Genomic DNA, 14,265 nt, shown 5'->3' with positions numbered 1-14,265 from the left:
TTCACATTTGAGAGTGAAATACTAAAAAGCTGATTGGAAGCTGTCTCTGTCCAAGGCTTATTAACAGGCTTCAATGTACGGTGATCAAGTTGGGGAAAGATAGCTTATTTTCCCACCAAAAGAAACAACAACAAAAATTTTAGGCTCTTTTCTGCAGTGTTCAGTTTGTTTTTGCCTGGAGCTATGTAGGTGTGTGCTGATATTCATAACCATAACACTAATAAGTCCTTCAATTTCAATCTAAACATATTTTATTGATTTTTTACAGAGGGAGAGGGGGAGGGTCAGAGAGAAACATCGATGAGAAACATCAATCAGCTGCCTCCTGCACACCTCCCACTGGGGATGTGCCCACAACCAAGGTATATGCTCTTGACCGGAATCAAACCTAGGACCCCATGCTCTATCCACTGAGTCAAACTGGTCAGGGTCAATTTCAATCTAGCCCCTAACCTCCCATCTCTGTATTTGCTGCTGAATCCAGAGACTAATAATTTACATTTCCCCCAAAATTCTGAAATTTCATTTGTTATGCTGGGCACTCATGAGCTGTCAGTCTAGAAACTCATAACCTTTGGATTTGGGAAATCTTTGTATTTCTTTGGTAATTTCCTCCCCACCATTTCTCCAAAGACTGAATCTCCCATTTCTTTCAGGGGAGAAAAAGAGGTATGACCTGGCTGGATCATATGATGGGGAATGGAGGGACTTTTATTTCTTAAAATTTTTATTGTTGCAAGTACTGTATTACATATTACAAAAGTCTCCTTTTGTCTCTTATTGATCTCTTCTAACCCACCCCAGCCCCCTCCCCTTTGTGTCCATAGGTTTTCCCACTCACCCCACCCCACCCCCTGCCTTCCCTCTGAGAGAATCTGCTCCATACTTCCATGTCTCTGGATCTATTTTGTTCATTAGATTCCACATAAATAAGATCATGTGATACTTGTCTTTCTCTGACTGGCTTATTTTGCTTAGCACAACTCTCCAAGTCCCTCCATGCTATCTCAAAGGATAAGAGATACTTTTTTACTGCTGCATAGTATTCCATGTAACACAGTTTTTTTGTTTTTAAATATATTTTATTGATTTTTCAGAGAGGAAGAGAGAGGGATAGAAAGTTAGAAACATCGATGAGAGAGACTCGATCAGCTGCCTCTTGCACACCCCCTACTGGGGATGTGCCTGCAACCAAGGTACATGCCCTTGACCAGAATTGAACCCGGGACCTTTCAGTCCACAGGCTGACGCTCTATCCACTGTCCGGGCAACCACAGCTTTTTTATTCACTCATTTATTGATGGGCACTTGGGCTGTTTCCAGATCATAGCTATTATAAATTGTGCTTCTATGAACATAGGGGTGCACAAATCCTTTCTGATTGTGTTAGGGTTTCTTAGGATATATTCCTAGAAATGGGATCACTGGGTCAAATGGCAGTTTCATATTTCATTTTTTGAGGAAACTCCATACTGTTTTCTATAATGGCTGTATCAGTCTGCATTCCTACCAACGGTGTACTGGGGTTCCCTTTTCTCCACATCCTCACCAGCACTTGTCATTTGTTGATAGCCATTCTGACAGGTGTGAGTTGATACCTCATTGCATTTTAATTTGCATCTCTCTGATGATCAGTGTATTTGAGCATTTTTTCATATGTCTCTTGGTCTTCTGTTTGTCCACTTTGGAGAAGTGTCTTATTTAGATCCTTTGCCCATTTTTAAATTGGATTGTCTTGTCGAAACCGGTTTGGCTCAGTGGTAGAGCGTCGGTCTGCGGACTGAAAGGTCCTGGGTTCGATTCCGGTCAGGGGCATGTACATTGGTTGTGGGCACATCCCCGGTAGGGGGTGTGCAAGAGGCAGCTGGTAGATGTTTCTCTCTCATTGACGTTTCTAACTCTCTATCTCTCTCTCTTCCTCTCTGTAAGAAATCAATAAAATATATTAAAATAAATAAATAAATTGGATTGTCTTCCTTTTGTTAAGTGGATATTAACCTTTTATCAGATGTATCATTGCCAAATCTGTCCTCCCATACAGTGTGCTCCCTTTTCGTTTTGTTGATAGTTCCTTTTGCTGCAGCACCTTTTTAATTTTTTTCCAATTTACATTATTCCTTTTTTGTTTAATAAGTCCTTATTGTTCAGATTACAGTTGTCCCTCCCACAGCTTCCCTCCACCCAGTTGCCACCCCACTCTCTGCCCTTACCACCTCCCCAACTGTCCTCATCCATAGGTGTACGATTTTTGTCCAGTCTCTTCCCACACCTCATCCCCCCAAGAATTGTCACTGAACCAAGCCAGTCAGGGCCATAATTTTTATCTTTACCTTTTCTTCTTCCTCTTCTTTTAAAGAATACCTTTTAGCATTTCATATAATACTGGTTTGGCGGTAATGAACTCCTTTGGCTTTTTTTTATCTGTGAAGCTTTTTATCTGACCTTCAGTTCTGAATGATAGTTTTGCTGGGTAATCTTGGTTGTAGGTTCTTGCTGTTCATCACTTTGAATATTTCTTGCCACTTCCATAAGGCCATCAACTGAGAAATCACTGGCCAGGGTGTCATGTTTTTTTTTTTTAATTTCTTTATTGATTATGGTGTCACATAATTATCCTCATCCCCCCATTCCCGAACCCTTCCCCATCTATGCCCACCCCCTGTTGTGCATGACCTCTGTATAGGCTTATATGCATCCACACAAGTCCTTTTGTTGATATCTCCCCTTTGCCCTTCCCCTCCCTTCCCTCTGAGGTCCCACAGTCTGTTTCTGTTCATCAATTTATGTTGTTCATTATTTCCCCTAGATATGTTAGATTAGGGGTGTCGAACTCAATTAGAGAAGGGGCCAAAATCTAAAATCCAGCCTAAATCGAGGGCCGAATTGTTTACTGAACAGTCATAAACTGTCATTGTGATGGAAACGCAGCAGAGTGCAGTGATGACAGCGCGGTGCGGGCCACATTGCAAGGCCTGGCGGGACGGATTTGGCCCGCGGGCCTTGTGTTTGACACATGTGTGTTAGATCATGTGATATAAGGAATTCCCTTATAAGGACGGAACTGAGACAAGCCATAATGGTTATGCTGAGAGGCAAATGAATCAGTCTGTAGTGAGTTCCTTTCTGGGCCAACAGTTCTTTTGAGTCCCCATTTCAATGTCAAACAGTTCCTTATGTGTACATGTCAGCCATGGTATTTCAGATCTGGTTGGTTGACAAACGGTGTTGATGCAGTTCAGACCATCTCTGGTTTGGTCCTGGGCATCCTTCAGCGAGGGAGTCATTTTTAAAAAAAATAATCCTTAGTGGCGTTGAATAGGGTTTTGGAGGGAGTAGAAAGCCCATGTGTTTAATTTGCCGTATTTAAATGGCTTTGTTTTAAATGTTCCCTTCTATCCTTGTCTATTTTTTAGGCCACTCAAGCATCACAATCCTATCTGCCTTCCCTAATTACCATGCAACTGGAAGGAATCTGCTCTTCCTAAAAAGTTCTATAGGTCACTCTGATCTCTGCCACCCTCTCGGTACAAAGCAGAGGTGCCCTATATTTGTATTTAACTGATCCGATTGAGTCCATGACATGACCTTCATATGCTGTCCAGGCACTAGATCTTATACATGGCAAAGCAGAAACAGATTGACTAAGGAAAGTAAATAATGCCAAATCCTGGCCAGCCTGTTTTTCCTCTTTAAAAATACCTAGTAATGCCCTTTCATCATACCTCTTGAGTACAGTTCAGGATCCTCCTCTTCAGCTAACTCCATCCCACCTGACTGAAATGAAGGGAGGTAACCATTTTATTTGTGATTTCCAGGAGGGCCACTTGTTACCGGTAACATTTGCCACAATTTAAGATAGGTTAGATGAAGACAACAAAGAGCTCAAAAAATGAGATAGGAGACCATATGGTTGAGATTAAAGGAGACAATACAGCAGTGACAAACTCCAGTTGTAGCGTCCTGTAACAAATCCTGGCCATATCCATTCCCAGTTACAGGACATCTCTGAACTTCAGTCTCATATGAAAATAAGGATAAGGCTACATCATAGGGCTGATGTGAGTGAACTAACACATGCCAAGTTTTTAGCAAAATGCCTGTTATACAGTAAACTCTCAATATTACGGGAAAACTTATTTTGCAGGATTTTACTGTTTTTAAGATATCCATTGCTGGCTTGGGTTATATAAGCCTCTGTGGGCAACTTCCCTTTGCCTAGGCATTAAATCTGCTGAAGCAAAAAAGAACTGGCTTATGAGACTCAACTCCTTAGCTTTACCTCTCAAGAGTAATGAGACCTTGCCCTAGCTGGTTTGGCTCAGTGGACAGAACATTGGCCTGTGGATTGAAGGGTCATGGGTTCGATTCTGATCCAGGACACATGCTGGGGTTGTGGGTTTGATCCCTAGTAGGGGGTGTGCAGGAGGTGGCTGATCAATGATTCTCATCATTGATGTTTCTCTCTCTCTCCTCTCCCTTCCTCTCTGAAATCAATAAAAATAAAAAAATAAAATAAAAAAGAGTAATGAGACCTTGAGGAAATTTCATTATCTTTAAGATGAAGAGTAGCTCAGTTCCCCTGATAGTAATAGTATAGGATCAACTGGACAAATCATGAGGGACTGGCAGGTGGCTAATGGACTTTATACATCGTGGCATCATCACTCTTTGGAAGAAAAGTGCTTGGACTAGATGCTCTCTGGAAACAGGCTTAGGCACACTATTCCAGGGTCACAAATTGGTCTGCAGAGACTAAGTCCCCATTACCCAGTAGCCTGGCAATGGTCAATTAGCAAGGCACCACAGTGCCATCTAGTGGCCGTAATACTCCTCTTCTGCTCCCCCAGGTGTTAAGGCCGTCGTGTCAGAGGTTCAGAATTACCTATTTCAACAGCTGATCAGACAGAGTTGGACAGAAACCAAACACACCCACTCTCTCTTTTTTTAATATTAACAAATACAAGCAGCAGAAAGAGCCAGCTGCTCTCTGCTGCTTCCTGAGGGAAGGCCAAAATACAAAACTGTGCCTCTAGCCTTCCTCTAACTGCAGGGCCTCATTAGGCAGAGCTATTTTCCAGCCCAACTTCCCTCATTCCAGCTCCTCAGTCAGGATGTGAGGCACATGGTTGCTGGCGGTGAGAAGAATACTGTAGTTCCAGCTTCTGCTCCTTTAAGTCTCAGCCAGGATGGTGGTCACTCATATTCTGCAACTAGCCTCTCACTTGCTCTGGCTCAGAAGCCAGGAGGGCCTTCACTCACACCCACAGGAGCAGGCAGTAGGACTTTAGTCATCTTCAGATGACTCTTCTTCTGCCTCTTTTAACCACTGGATGAACCTTTGCAGCTGTAAGACAGCACAGAGGAGAGCTACTGAGGGAGGAGTACACACCCTTCTGTTCTCCTTGGTGGATAAACGGCTCAAACAATCAGAGTCCCAGGGACCAACCACCCTGTGGGCCAAGGGCCAGACAATCACCATGGCAAGAGGGGATAGCCTGACTCACCTGTTGGTTCTTACGCAACTGCCGGCCCTTGTCAGTTGTATCCTTTTGGTTGTACCAGCTTAGGATTGTTTCCTCAGCTAGGATCTCCAACTGGTAGAAAGCCATCAATACCTGCAGAAGGCCAGCAGAGATCTCAGCGATTATGCAGATTCCAGGAAGATAAATGGATAAGAGGAAGAGGAGGCAAGATCTTAGCACTTCTCATTACCAGGTTCTTAGCTCTCTTTTACACACTGAACAACCTTCTCCAAAACAGAAAAGAGTAAGCTCTTCAGGGTGGTGCTGGGACAGGTATAACTTCTGAAACTATTGCTAGGTAGTGCTCTGCGCATTCCCAGGGCAAAGCTGTACTATCCCGGCAATGAACACAATACCAGAGATGGATGATGCTGCTAACCAAACTCCATATTGGATTCATGTCAGTCTCTGTCTGTAGCTCCCTGGAGGTCACCAAAGCCTGTTTCAAAGCAAATGCAGGACTACAAGTCTTAAGATGGTATTCACCTTGGCCATGGAAGAACCAAGAGCTTCATGCTCCAGGAAGAAATCCTCAATGGCTGCCAGCGCTTCCAAATGATCAGCTGCACGCTTTATGTAGTTCCTAAAAACAGGGCTCCAGACCTTGAGCAGCTGTGGAAGAAAGGAAAAGGGAGCTACAACACATGCCTGACACATACACCTGAACATCAAAGAAAATAAATATTGATAGCATGCATCTTTCATGACATGGGAAGACAAGGAGGTGATACAGGCCCTGTGGAATCATATCAGAAGGACTTAGTAACTGCTAGCAGTCAGGGTTGGGGAAAAAGAGGTTCTCCAGCAATGGTGGAAGGGGGTCAGATATGCAGGCTGCCTCAAAAATACCTACTCCCAGCCTACAGGCTGCTCTCATTCTGAGTCAAATCATTTACAGTCAGAAAGTTTAAAGTCCAGATCTATTCTGGGTATACCTTTGGGGTAGGGTATAGCCTGAATCCTGGAGTCTCAAAGGCCACTCAGCATTGAACCTAACTGGACTCTTCCAGACCAACCAAAGCTGCTCTAGAATCCAGTCTGATTCCAGAGGAGAAAGGAACCACAAGTAACATAATATGCCGCAACAAGACCTTCTATTCCTGATTTCTTTTAAAATCACCACGGCAAGGATGTGTATTTGCTTCCACCCAGCCCCTTGTACTCGGCCCCAATCCTTGCCCACCGGAAGCAGCAGGGCGCAGTAGCGGTTTGGGTCCAGCGGGGAATCTATCTGTTGCAGGGGGAATTCCAGGACCACGTGGCTCAGCACCTGCATCACCTCCTTCAGGCTGATGTTGTAGGCGTACCTGTGGGGAGGCTGTGTGACACCAAGGCCTTCCTGGGCCCTTTCAGCATTGTAGGGCTGCCTTTGGTAGGACACGGGGGAAGAGGGAGTCAGATGGAACAACGTGGAAGGGGAAAATTTTGGAAGGAGGAATATGTCAAGACTAAAACCTAATGCTCTCCTTGCTCCAAATGCTACTGGCTTTGTACAATCGGGATGTCAAGGAAACAGGTTCCTCTGTGGGGAAGAAACAGGAGAGCCTCTGGGATTTCTCCAGGGAAAGAAAACAGGGAGGGGCTGCTCTTACTTGAGAGAGTTGATCTCTAGGACTAGGTTATCGCAAGAAATGTTCTCCTCCTTGCCCCGCTGTAGCGTTCCCAGGACTTCGTTCTGGAACACTAAAAGCAAGAATAAGTTCGTGGGGCCAGAATGTGTTAAGTCGTCTAGTTCCGACTTGATACCAAATACAAGTCTTCGGCTAGTTGATCCAGATCAAGAATAAACTGGAGGCTTTCCTCTTTTATCCCAAGATACCTTTGATGTCATCCATCTGTGGGGAGCCTGCCCGGCTATCTAGCTCCTCGGAATCCATACTTCGCTCACTTTCCGTTTCACTTTCTTCTTCTATGTTGATGGTGAGTCCTGGGAACCCATAATGGGTGAGAAAAAAGAAAAATAAGGAAGGAGCCATTAACAGAGATTCAAATATATGGCCTGTCTGCGTGAATAAAGCAGTGAACGAGTAGCCTGACTCCAAAGTGTTCACTCTCCTTCAAAATGTTCTCATTCGGGAAGGGTGTGCATATGGCAGGAATAAGCCTAGCTCACCCCACAGACTCTGCTGCAGCTCCTCTTCTTCCATGGTCATGTCTGTAGCTTTCCAGAGGTAGCCCTGGCCTGCAACTCCGACTTCTGCTGGATTGTAACCTGGAAAGACACTGATCTTTAGCAAAGGCCTGTGCAAGTACCCATCCCCCCAGGAGGAAACACTGGTTCTCCTATGGGGCAGAGACACACACAGATGCCCCACACCTGCTGAGCCTCACACCTTTCAGCTTCACTTTCTCCTTTTCTTGATCAGCCCCAGAATCATCACTGAACTGGCCATCATCCTCATCTTCCTCTGCATCTGGAGGGTGCAAAGAGATCACCGAGCCCTCAGGCAGTGTGATGTTTGGACCCACCACCACCTAGGGGAGAAAAAAGGAGTGCGTGGCACCGATCCATTAGTGTGCTGGGGGAAGTTACATTCTGACAAAGAGAGTGACTATTTTTTACTAAGCCAAGTAGCAGGCCATGAAACCTCTGGATTTGGGATCTCAGTTCAGGCTGGATTATAGTTGGACATAGGTCCCTTCTGGTTTAGCATGACCACCACTCAGTTTGGGGCCTGTACAGAGTTTGGAACCGGTTCTTACCTGGGAAGTGAGGACACAGTGTGGCTTCAGTGTAACTTGTTCCTTGACCTCAGCATTGTCACAAAGCAGAGACTGATGGATCTGTGCTCCAGCAGCCACTCGAACACCCTTCCACAGGTAGGCCTGGTCCAGCACCACGTTATCACCTGGCTCAAGACAGGAAGAACTCCTGGTCACTCAGGGCTCCAACTCCAGACCAGGCCAATCCTGGAAGACATGGCTGACTGATACCAGCACAGCTCCCATCCAGCTCAAATACTCCATCCCCCAACTCACCAGAAATACCTGCTTCCCTTCTAAGCCCAGGCCTGAGAGTAGAACATTGCTCAGCCTGAACATTCTCCACCAGGTTTATGACAATTATAGACTATCACACAGGACTTAAGAACATGAGAACCTTCAAGATTTCTGGGGACCTCTAGAACTCAAGAAACTTATTAGATTCATGTGCATATCTAAGCCCCCTCTTCTTGTACATTTCGAATTAAAATCTTATTCGTCTTTTAAAGGGACAGTTCAATTTAAAGCATCAGATTCCTACATCCAAAGTGAATCACTAAGAGGCTACCCAGGCAGTATGATAGAGTAAAAAGGACACTGGACTTAACTATCCGAATACTTAGATGTAAGCTGCAGAACTGCCTCTTTAGCCATGACCTTGGGCAACACAACCTCTTTGAGCCTTACCTATAAACTGGGGATGAGTAACACCTTTCTCACAAGGTTTTAGTGAGGACTAAATGAAATAATATATGCAAAAGGCCTTTGTAAGCTTTAATGTACAGATGTTATTATTGCATGTTAATTACCCACTTGGTCCTGAATATGAATATAGGGTAGCCTGGAATGTGAGGAATCACCCAGTAAGAAGCTCACAGGGCACAAATTAAAGCTTCCGTGTTTTTATACTCTGTTCCCTCCTTTATTAAGGTAGCCACTCTAGTTCCCTATTCTCAAGCACTATTCCTCTGTCTCCTTCTCTGGAGACGTGGGCCTCCCCAGGTTCCTACTCTTTAGATGACTGGCTCGACTCCCCCACCTGTGCTCACCAATGTGACAGCCAGGGCCAATGACACTGTTGGTGATGGAGCAATTGCTGCCAATGACAGTGCCAGAGCCCAGGAGCACATTTTCCTCCAGGACGCTGCCATGGCCCAGGCTGACCTCAGGCCCTCGGTAGATGTTGTGCCGGGAATGAGTGCAGTTTTGAGTTGTGCTGTCAGTGAAGTTTGCCTCTGGGGTGAGAGGGTAGACCCATCGGCGGATGACGTCAGCGCAGACAGCTGCATACATGTGAAGGTTGGAGACCCGAGCACCATACTCCCTAGTTGTCACATGCATGTGGATCTGGTTCCCTAGAATCTGAATGAGGACAAGGAAAGGGAGGTCGCCCAAGCAAGCAAGAGAGAAAGAACACCCCCAGGTACAATACTTTTTTTACCTTCTTAAGTTTCCCTCTGCCTCTCAATGTCCAAATGGCCTGAGACTCTCCTTTGTGTACTGCTTCCCCCCAAACCCAGCTATTTTTCTCCCGCCTGAGGCTCAATAAAACAGAAAAGGGGACCAAAAGTTATCTGTATGAGCTGAAATCTTAGCCCTCTTTATTATATTTAAAACATTTAAAAAAAATGTATTGATTGATTTTAGAAAGAGAGAGAAACATCAAGTCTGCTGTCCCACCCATCCACGCATTCACTGGTTCACTCTTGCATGTGCCCTGGTAGGGGACGGAGCCCCAAACCTTGGCATGTTGGAAGGATGCTTCAACCAACTGAGCTATCAGCCAGGCTTAGCGCTCTTTTAAAGAGGCAACGGGAGCCTTTCCTTACCTCCTCGTTCACTAACAGGCCTCGCACAAAGTCGTCCCGAGTTTGATAGTCAAAGTTGTCTGTGAAGAGCTGAGCCACCTATGGGAGGAAGTTGGATGGGGTCAAGGGTAAGTGCTATTCTCTGGATCTAAGATAAGTCCCCAGAGACCTATCAGACCCATGACAGTGGGACAAGGGCCAGAATCCCAATATTGGGGTCAAGATGACAGCACCTATTTGCTGTAGAACAGATTAGAGAAAGAGGGAGAAGAAATATACCCTGGCCTTCTGGGGGCGAGGAGGGGAAGTAACACATCCTCAGAGTTTACTCTTTGATGTGCAGCCCTGGCCCTGACAGGGTTCACCTGAGGAGAGCAGATGCTGATATGACAATCCAGTAAATCATAGCGAATCTCCACTCCATCTCCACTGCCCTGGAACAAGCTCTGTGGGGAGAAGTTATAAGGGTTTTAACCAGTCTCACGGAATCCTGTCACTTCCCCGCTTCAGAAAACCCAGGCACCCACACACCAGAGGAAAAGAGAAACGTCGCAGGCCTTGGGTCTTCTGGAAATGGAGAACCCGGTTTGTGGCACTATCCATAGCCACCACTACATTGTCTTCACGGCAGCGAGTTGGGTGACTGGGGGATGACTCCTTGAAGATCATTGTCATCACAGACACATTTTTTTCTAGCTTTCGCCTCAACCTACAAGGATAGGAGGGAGAGTCTTAGGGCTCTGCTGGTCCCATACTGATGTCCCTACCATGTTCCCATCCTGACCTGTGTTCCTCCAGGGCTCTGGTAATGTTGATGTTTGAGATGACGTCCCCATATACCAGAAGGAAGTCAGAGCGCACCAAGGCCTTGGCATCAACGTCACGGAGAACATCCCCCAATGATCGATATAGATCTGATGTAATTATTCGAACCACGTTGAGAGATGTAGGGCGGCACCACTTGGATTTCCTAAAGGAAGGCGGGTGATAATAAGGGATTGAGTAAATCAAGCATAAAGATCATATAGAACTTCCCATTTTTCTCCCACAATCAACATTCATACTCCTTCTCTATGGCTTTTTTGAATTCCTGCCAGCGTCCCTCAAATTCAAAGAGCTTTATGAACTTATAATTAATGGTTTCAGCATCCTGTGTTACAAGGCTTGTTTTATGGGCTAGAGAAACATGGTTATTTCCTCTCCATAGCCTAACCCCCATCCTCAAACATGGATTTGAATTCAAATTCCTGCTAAGACTTAGGTTATACAAAGTTTCCTGGGAACACACTTTCTTTATTTTCCCTTTTTAAAAAATATATTTTATTGATTTTTTACAGAGAGGAAGGGAGAGAGATAGAGAGTTAGAAACATCAATGAGAGAGAGTCATCAACCAGCTGCCTCTTGCACATCTCCCACTGGGGATGTGCCAGCAACCAGGTACATGCCCTTGACTGGAATCGAATCCGGGACCCTTCAGTCCGCAGGCCGACGCTCTATCCACTGAGCCAAACCAGTTTTGGCATGGAAATACACTTTCATGCCACTTTTTCCTTTCAAAACCCAGACCAAATTTAGGAACTATCTACTGGAAACTATGCTAATATCCAAGTCTTTATTTCCTAAGCTTCTATAAATCCTGACATTTACTTTTTCAAGATTTCACCAAACATTTGCTAAGTGCTTATTATGTGTTTGGTAGTAAACTAAGTACTGAGAATATTAAGATGAGGAACACCCAGATTTAGTGGCTTACCATAGGAATTACCGCCCTCCCCCCAAAAAAAGAAAGTAAGATAGAAAGAAAGAAAACAAAATGAGGAACAGCTCAATATTTAAAAGCTCAGTGGAAAAACAAACATTTTACTCTTATAACTTCCATATTAGAGCCATTCAATAAAAAGCAAAATCCACTGGGATCAAGCTTTACAAGATTCAGGAAAAACCCAAATGTTATTCTTCAGTTTTTGTCACAGTTTCAGCTGCTCACCTCTGATAAGTGAAGGGAATGCCCTTAGACTTTATGATGGCCTCTACACAGAAACATTTTCCTGCTTATTTATTTATATTTATCCTTAGAAAACTGGACAAAAATGGTGAAACATGGAAAGAAAAGTTGCAGGGTCTTACAGTAAATGTTCCTTGATTTGAGCAGCTTTCCAACAACAAAACACAAAGGTTTCCTGTACACCCGTGGCAGTCAGAAATTCCAAAGTGTAGTCAATCAATGCCACGTTGGCCAGCGGCAAGAGGACCTAGATGGGAAAAAAAAGGTGAAGTCTTAAATCTGGCCCTCTGCGTACCTTTCTTTCCCCCATTACAATTTTCACTCCTATATCAGTGTTTCCAGATGCTACAGTTTTGTTTTATCTTTCAAACTTAAAAGTAATCAGGCCTCTGCCTTTGATGTTCATATGCATGCTCTAAGCATTAGTCTGGTGTTGCAATTTTGATATAGTAAGCATAAAATCTACTTGCTTAGCATCAATCAGACACAGAGCTCTTATACTACCACCTCTGACAAAGGAGACTACTGGAAACCAATGACATCTCCAGATACTTAAGCACTGCTAAGGCCTTTTCTCCATAAAATTTCCTCCTTGATCCCTTTCTAAGAGTCCGGGGTCTAGCCAACCTCAATCACCTGTCCAAAATGAGTCGTCATTACGTTTTTTGCTGGGAGTGTTAAGATTTTCCCTGAACTGAATGCAGTTCCCTCTCTTTGAACTAGGAATGGCTGAGTGACCCAGCAATATCCAGGAATAGCTCATAGCTCAGTCCAACCCTCCCACAGTGTCTAGACCAGGGATTTTCAACCGGCGTGCCACAAGAAATTTTAAAACATGCAAATACCTGGCTAGTTAGTCAGGGGCACTGACCACTTTTCCCTTAGATTGACCAATAAAAATAGACAACAGCCAGCACAATGACAGATATCCGGTGTTAAAGAATCAACATTATACCTTTTTTTTTTTTTTTTTTTTTTTTGTCAAATCAGCAATATATATAATGGGTGCCACGGAATTTTTATAATTAGCTTATGTGTGTCATGAGAGGAAAAAAGGTTGAAAATAGCCGGTCTAGACAACAAGACAGAGGCTGCTGCTGGCAACCAGCCACTCAGCCTGTTCTGGTCCTTTAGACAGATGGCACTGGCTGTCATTAAACCTTGGGAGGGAAAAAGTATCCTTGTACCGAGATCCAAAAGAGCTGTTCCTATGGGATCAGACCAGTCTGCTCTTTTTTTTTTTTTTTTTTTTTAGGCAAGAGGAAGTGATATTCCCTTTCACCTAAGGATTTCTTTCTTTCTTTTTTTTTTTTTCCTCCGCATACAGGCCTCCCAGCCTCCTCAGGGGGCGTTGTCGCTCCGCGTGAAGGCTTCTCACAAGCGCTGCTTCTACAATTCAGCCCCCTCATGCCTCCCAAACCCGACTTTCACTCCTATATCAGTGTTTCCAAATGCTCTATTTTGTTTTATCTTTCAAACTTAAAAGTAACCAGGCCTCTGCCTTTGTTTGATGTTCATAAGCATGCTCTAAGACTAGTATTAGCCTGGCGTGCGACAAGAAATTGTAATCGGCGTGCCACAAGAGATTTTAAACCATGCAAATACCTGGCTAGTTAGTTAGTCAGGGGCATGACCACTTTTCCCTTAGGTTGTCCGATAAAAATAGACAACAGCCAACACAATGACAGATATCCGGTGTTAAAGAATCAACATTATACCTGTAGACAGCATTGCCAAGGCTGCCAGCCTCTCCCCCGGCCAGGCTGTGACAGTCTGTCTGCCTTTCCCCTACCTAGATACACCCGATTTCAGGGAAAGAGCCTGGACACACGTCCTCCCGGGGCACGCCTCGCCGGGCAGACGGAAGGTTCACTGGCCTCAGCCTCCCGCCACCCCGGGCCCTCCTCCTGCTCTCCCCAAGGCGCTCACCCGAGGCTGGTCCTTGGAGATGGGGAAGAAGCGGCGGTTGAAGCTATCGGCCACCAGAACGGCTTGTAGCGGCGGCGGCGGCTCCTCCTCCGCCGCTCGGGCTCCGCCACCGCCGCCGCCGCCTCCCCCCGGCCCGCAGGCACTGCGCTTGCTGGCCCGGCTGGGCATCGCACCCGGCGGCGCTGCCACAGGGGTCGCCATCTTCCTTCACGGCCACCACTTCCGCACGGAAGCTGACACCGCGCGCGGTAGGGGACAAAAAGGACCCGGGACTCAAAACGCGGAGGACTAAGCGAG

The 14,265-nt window shown here is 45.3% G+C and overlaps 1 protein-coding gene and 1 long non-coding RNA gene across 5 annotated transcripts in view; one reads left to right on the top strand and one right to left on the bottom strand.

The window, feature by feature from the left end:
* LOC123652613 overlaps positions 1-5,203 on the top strand; it is a 17,142-nt gene extending 11,939 nt beyond the window's left edge. The window contains exon 3 of the long non-coding RNA XR_006742056.1: positions 5,066-5,203. This is a non-coding gene — a long non-coding RNA (uncharacterized LOC123652613). The remainder of the gene's footprint in view (positions 1-5,065) is intronic.
* On the bottom strand, positions 4,933-14,265 carry EIF2B5 (eukaryotic translation initiation factor 2B subunit epsilon). Of its 4 annotated transcripts, none has more exons than XM_036445552.2 (16): positions 13,969-14,263; positions 12,162-12,286; positions 10,818-11,003; positions 10,565-10,742; positions 10,399-10,479; positions 10,055-10,132; positions 9,275-9,587; positions 8,226-8,371; positions 7,856-7,997; positions 7,636-7,734; positions 7,342-7,449; positions 7,115-7,205; positions 6,706-6,829; positions 6,009-6,134; positions 5,505-5,615; positions 4,933-5,344 (listed from the first exon to the last, which is right to left on the bottom strand). In XM_036445552.2, exons 1-16 carry the CDS (start codon positions 14,167-14,169, stop codon positions 5,285-5,287), a joined length of 2,169 nt encoding a protein of 722 aa, XP_036301445.1. In that variant the 5' UTR covers positions 14,170-14,263; the 3' UTR covers positions 4,933-5,284. The 4 variants fall into 4 exon arrangements, 2 of the variants coding, with proteins under 2 accessions (XP_036301445.1, XP_036301444.1); XM_036445551.2 differs by having other exon boundaries at positions 5,505-5,636; positions 13,969-14,260; XR_004989228.2 differs by lacking the exons at positions 4,933-5,344; positions 6,706-6,829 and having other exon boundaries at positions 5,526-5,636; positions 13,969-14,265.

Source organism: Pipistrellus kuhlii, unplaced genomic scaffold (genome assembly GCF_014108245.1).
Source record: "Pipistrellus kuhlii isolate mPipKuh1 unplaced genomic scaffold, mPipKuh1.p scaffold_m20_p_2, whole genome shotgun sequence".
NCBI classification, from domain to species: Eukaryota; Metazoa; Chordata; class Mammalia; order Chiroptera; family Vespertilionidae; genus Pipistrellus; species Pipistrellus kuhlii.
Note: the sequence above shows the minus strand (reverse complement) of the source record. Positions and strands in the feature narration are given on the sequence as shown.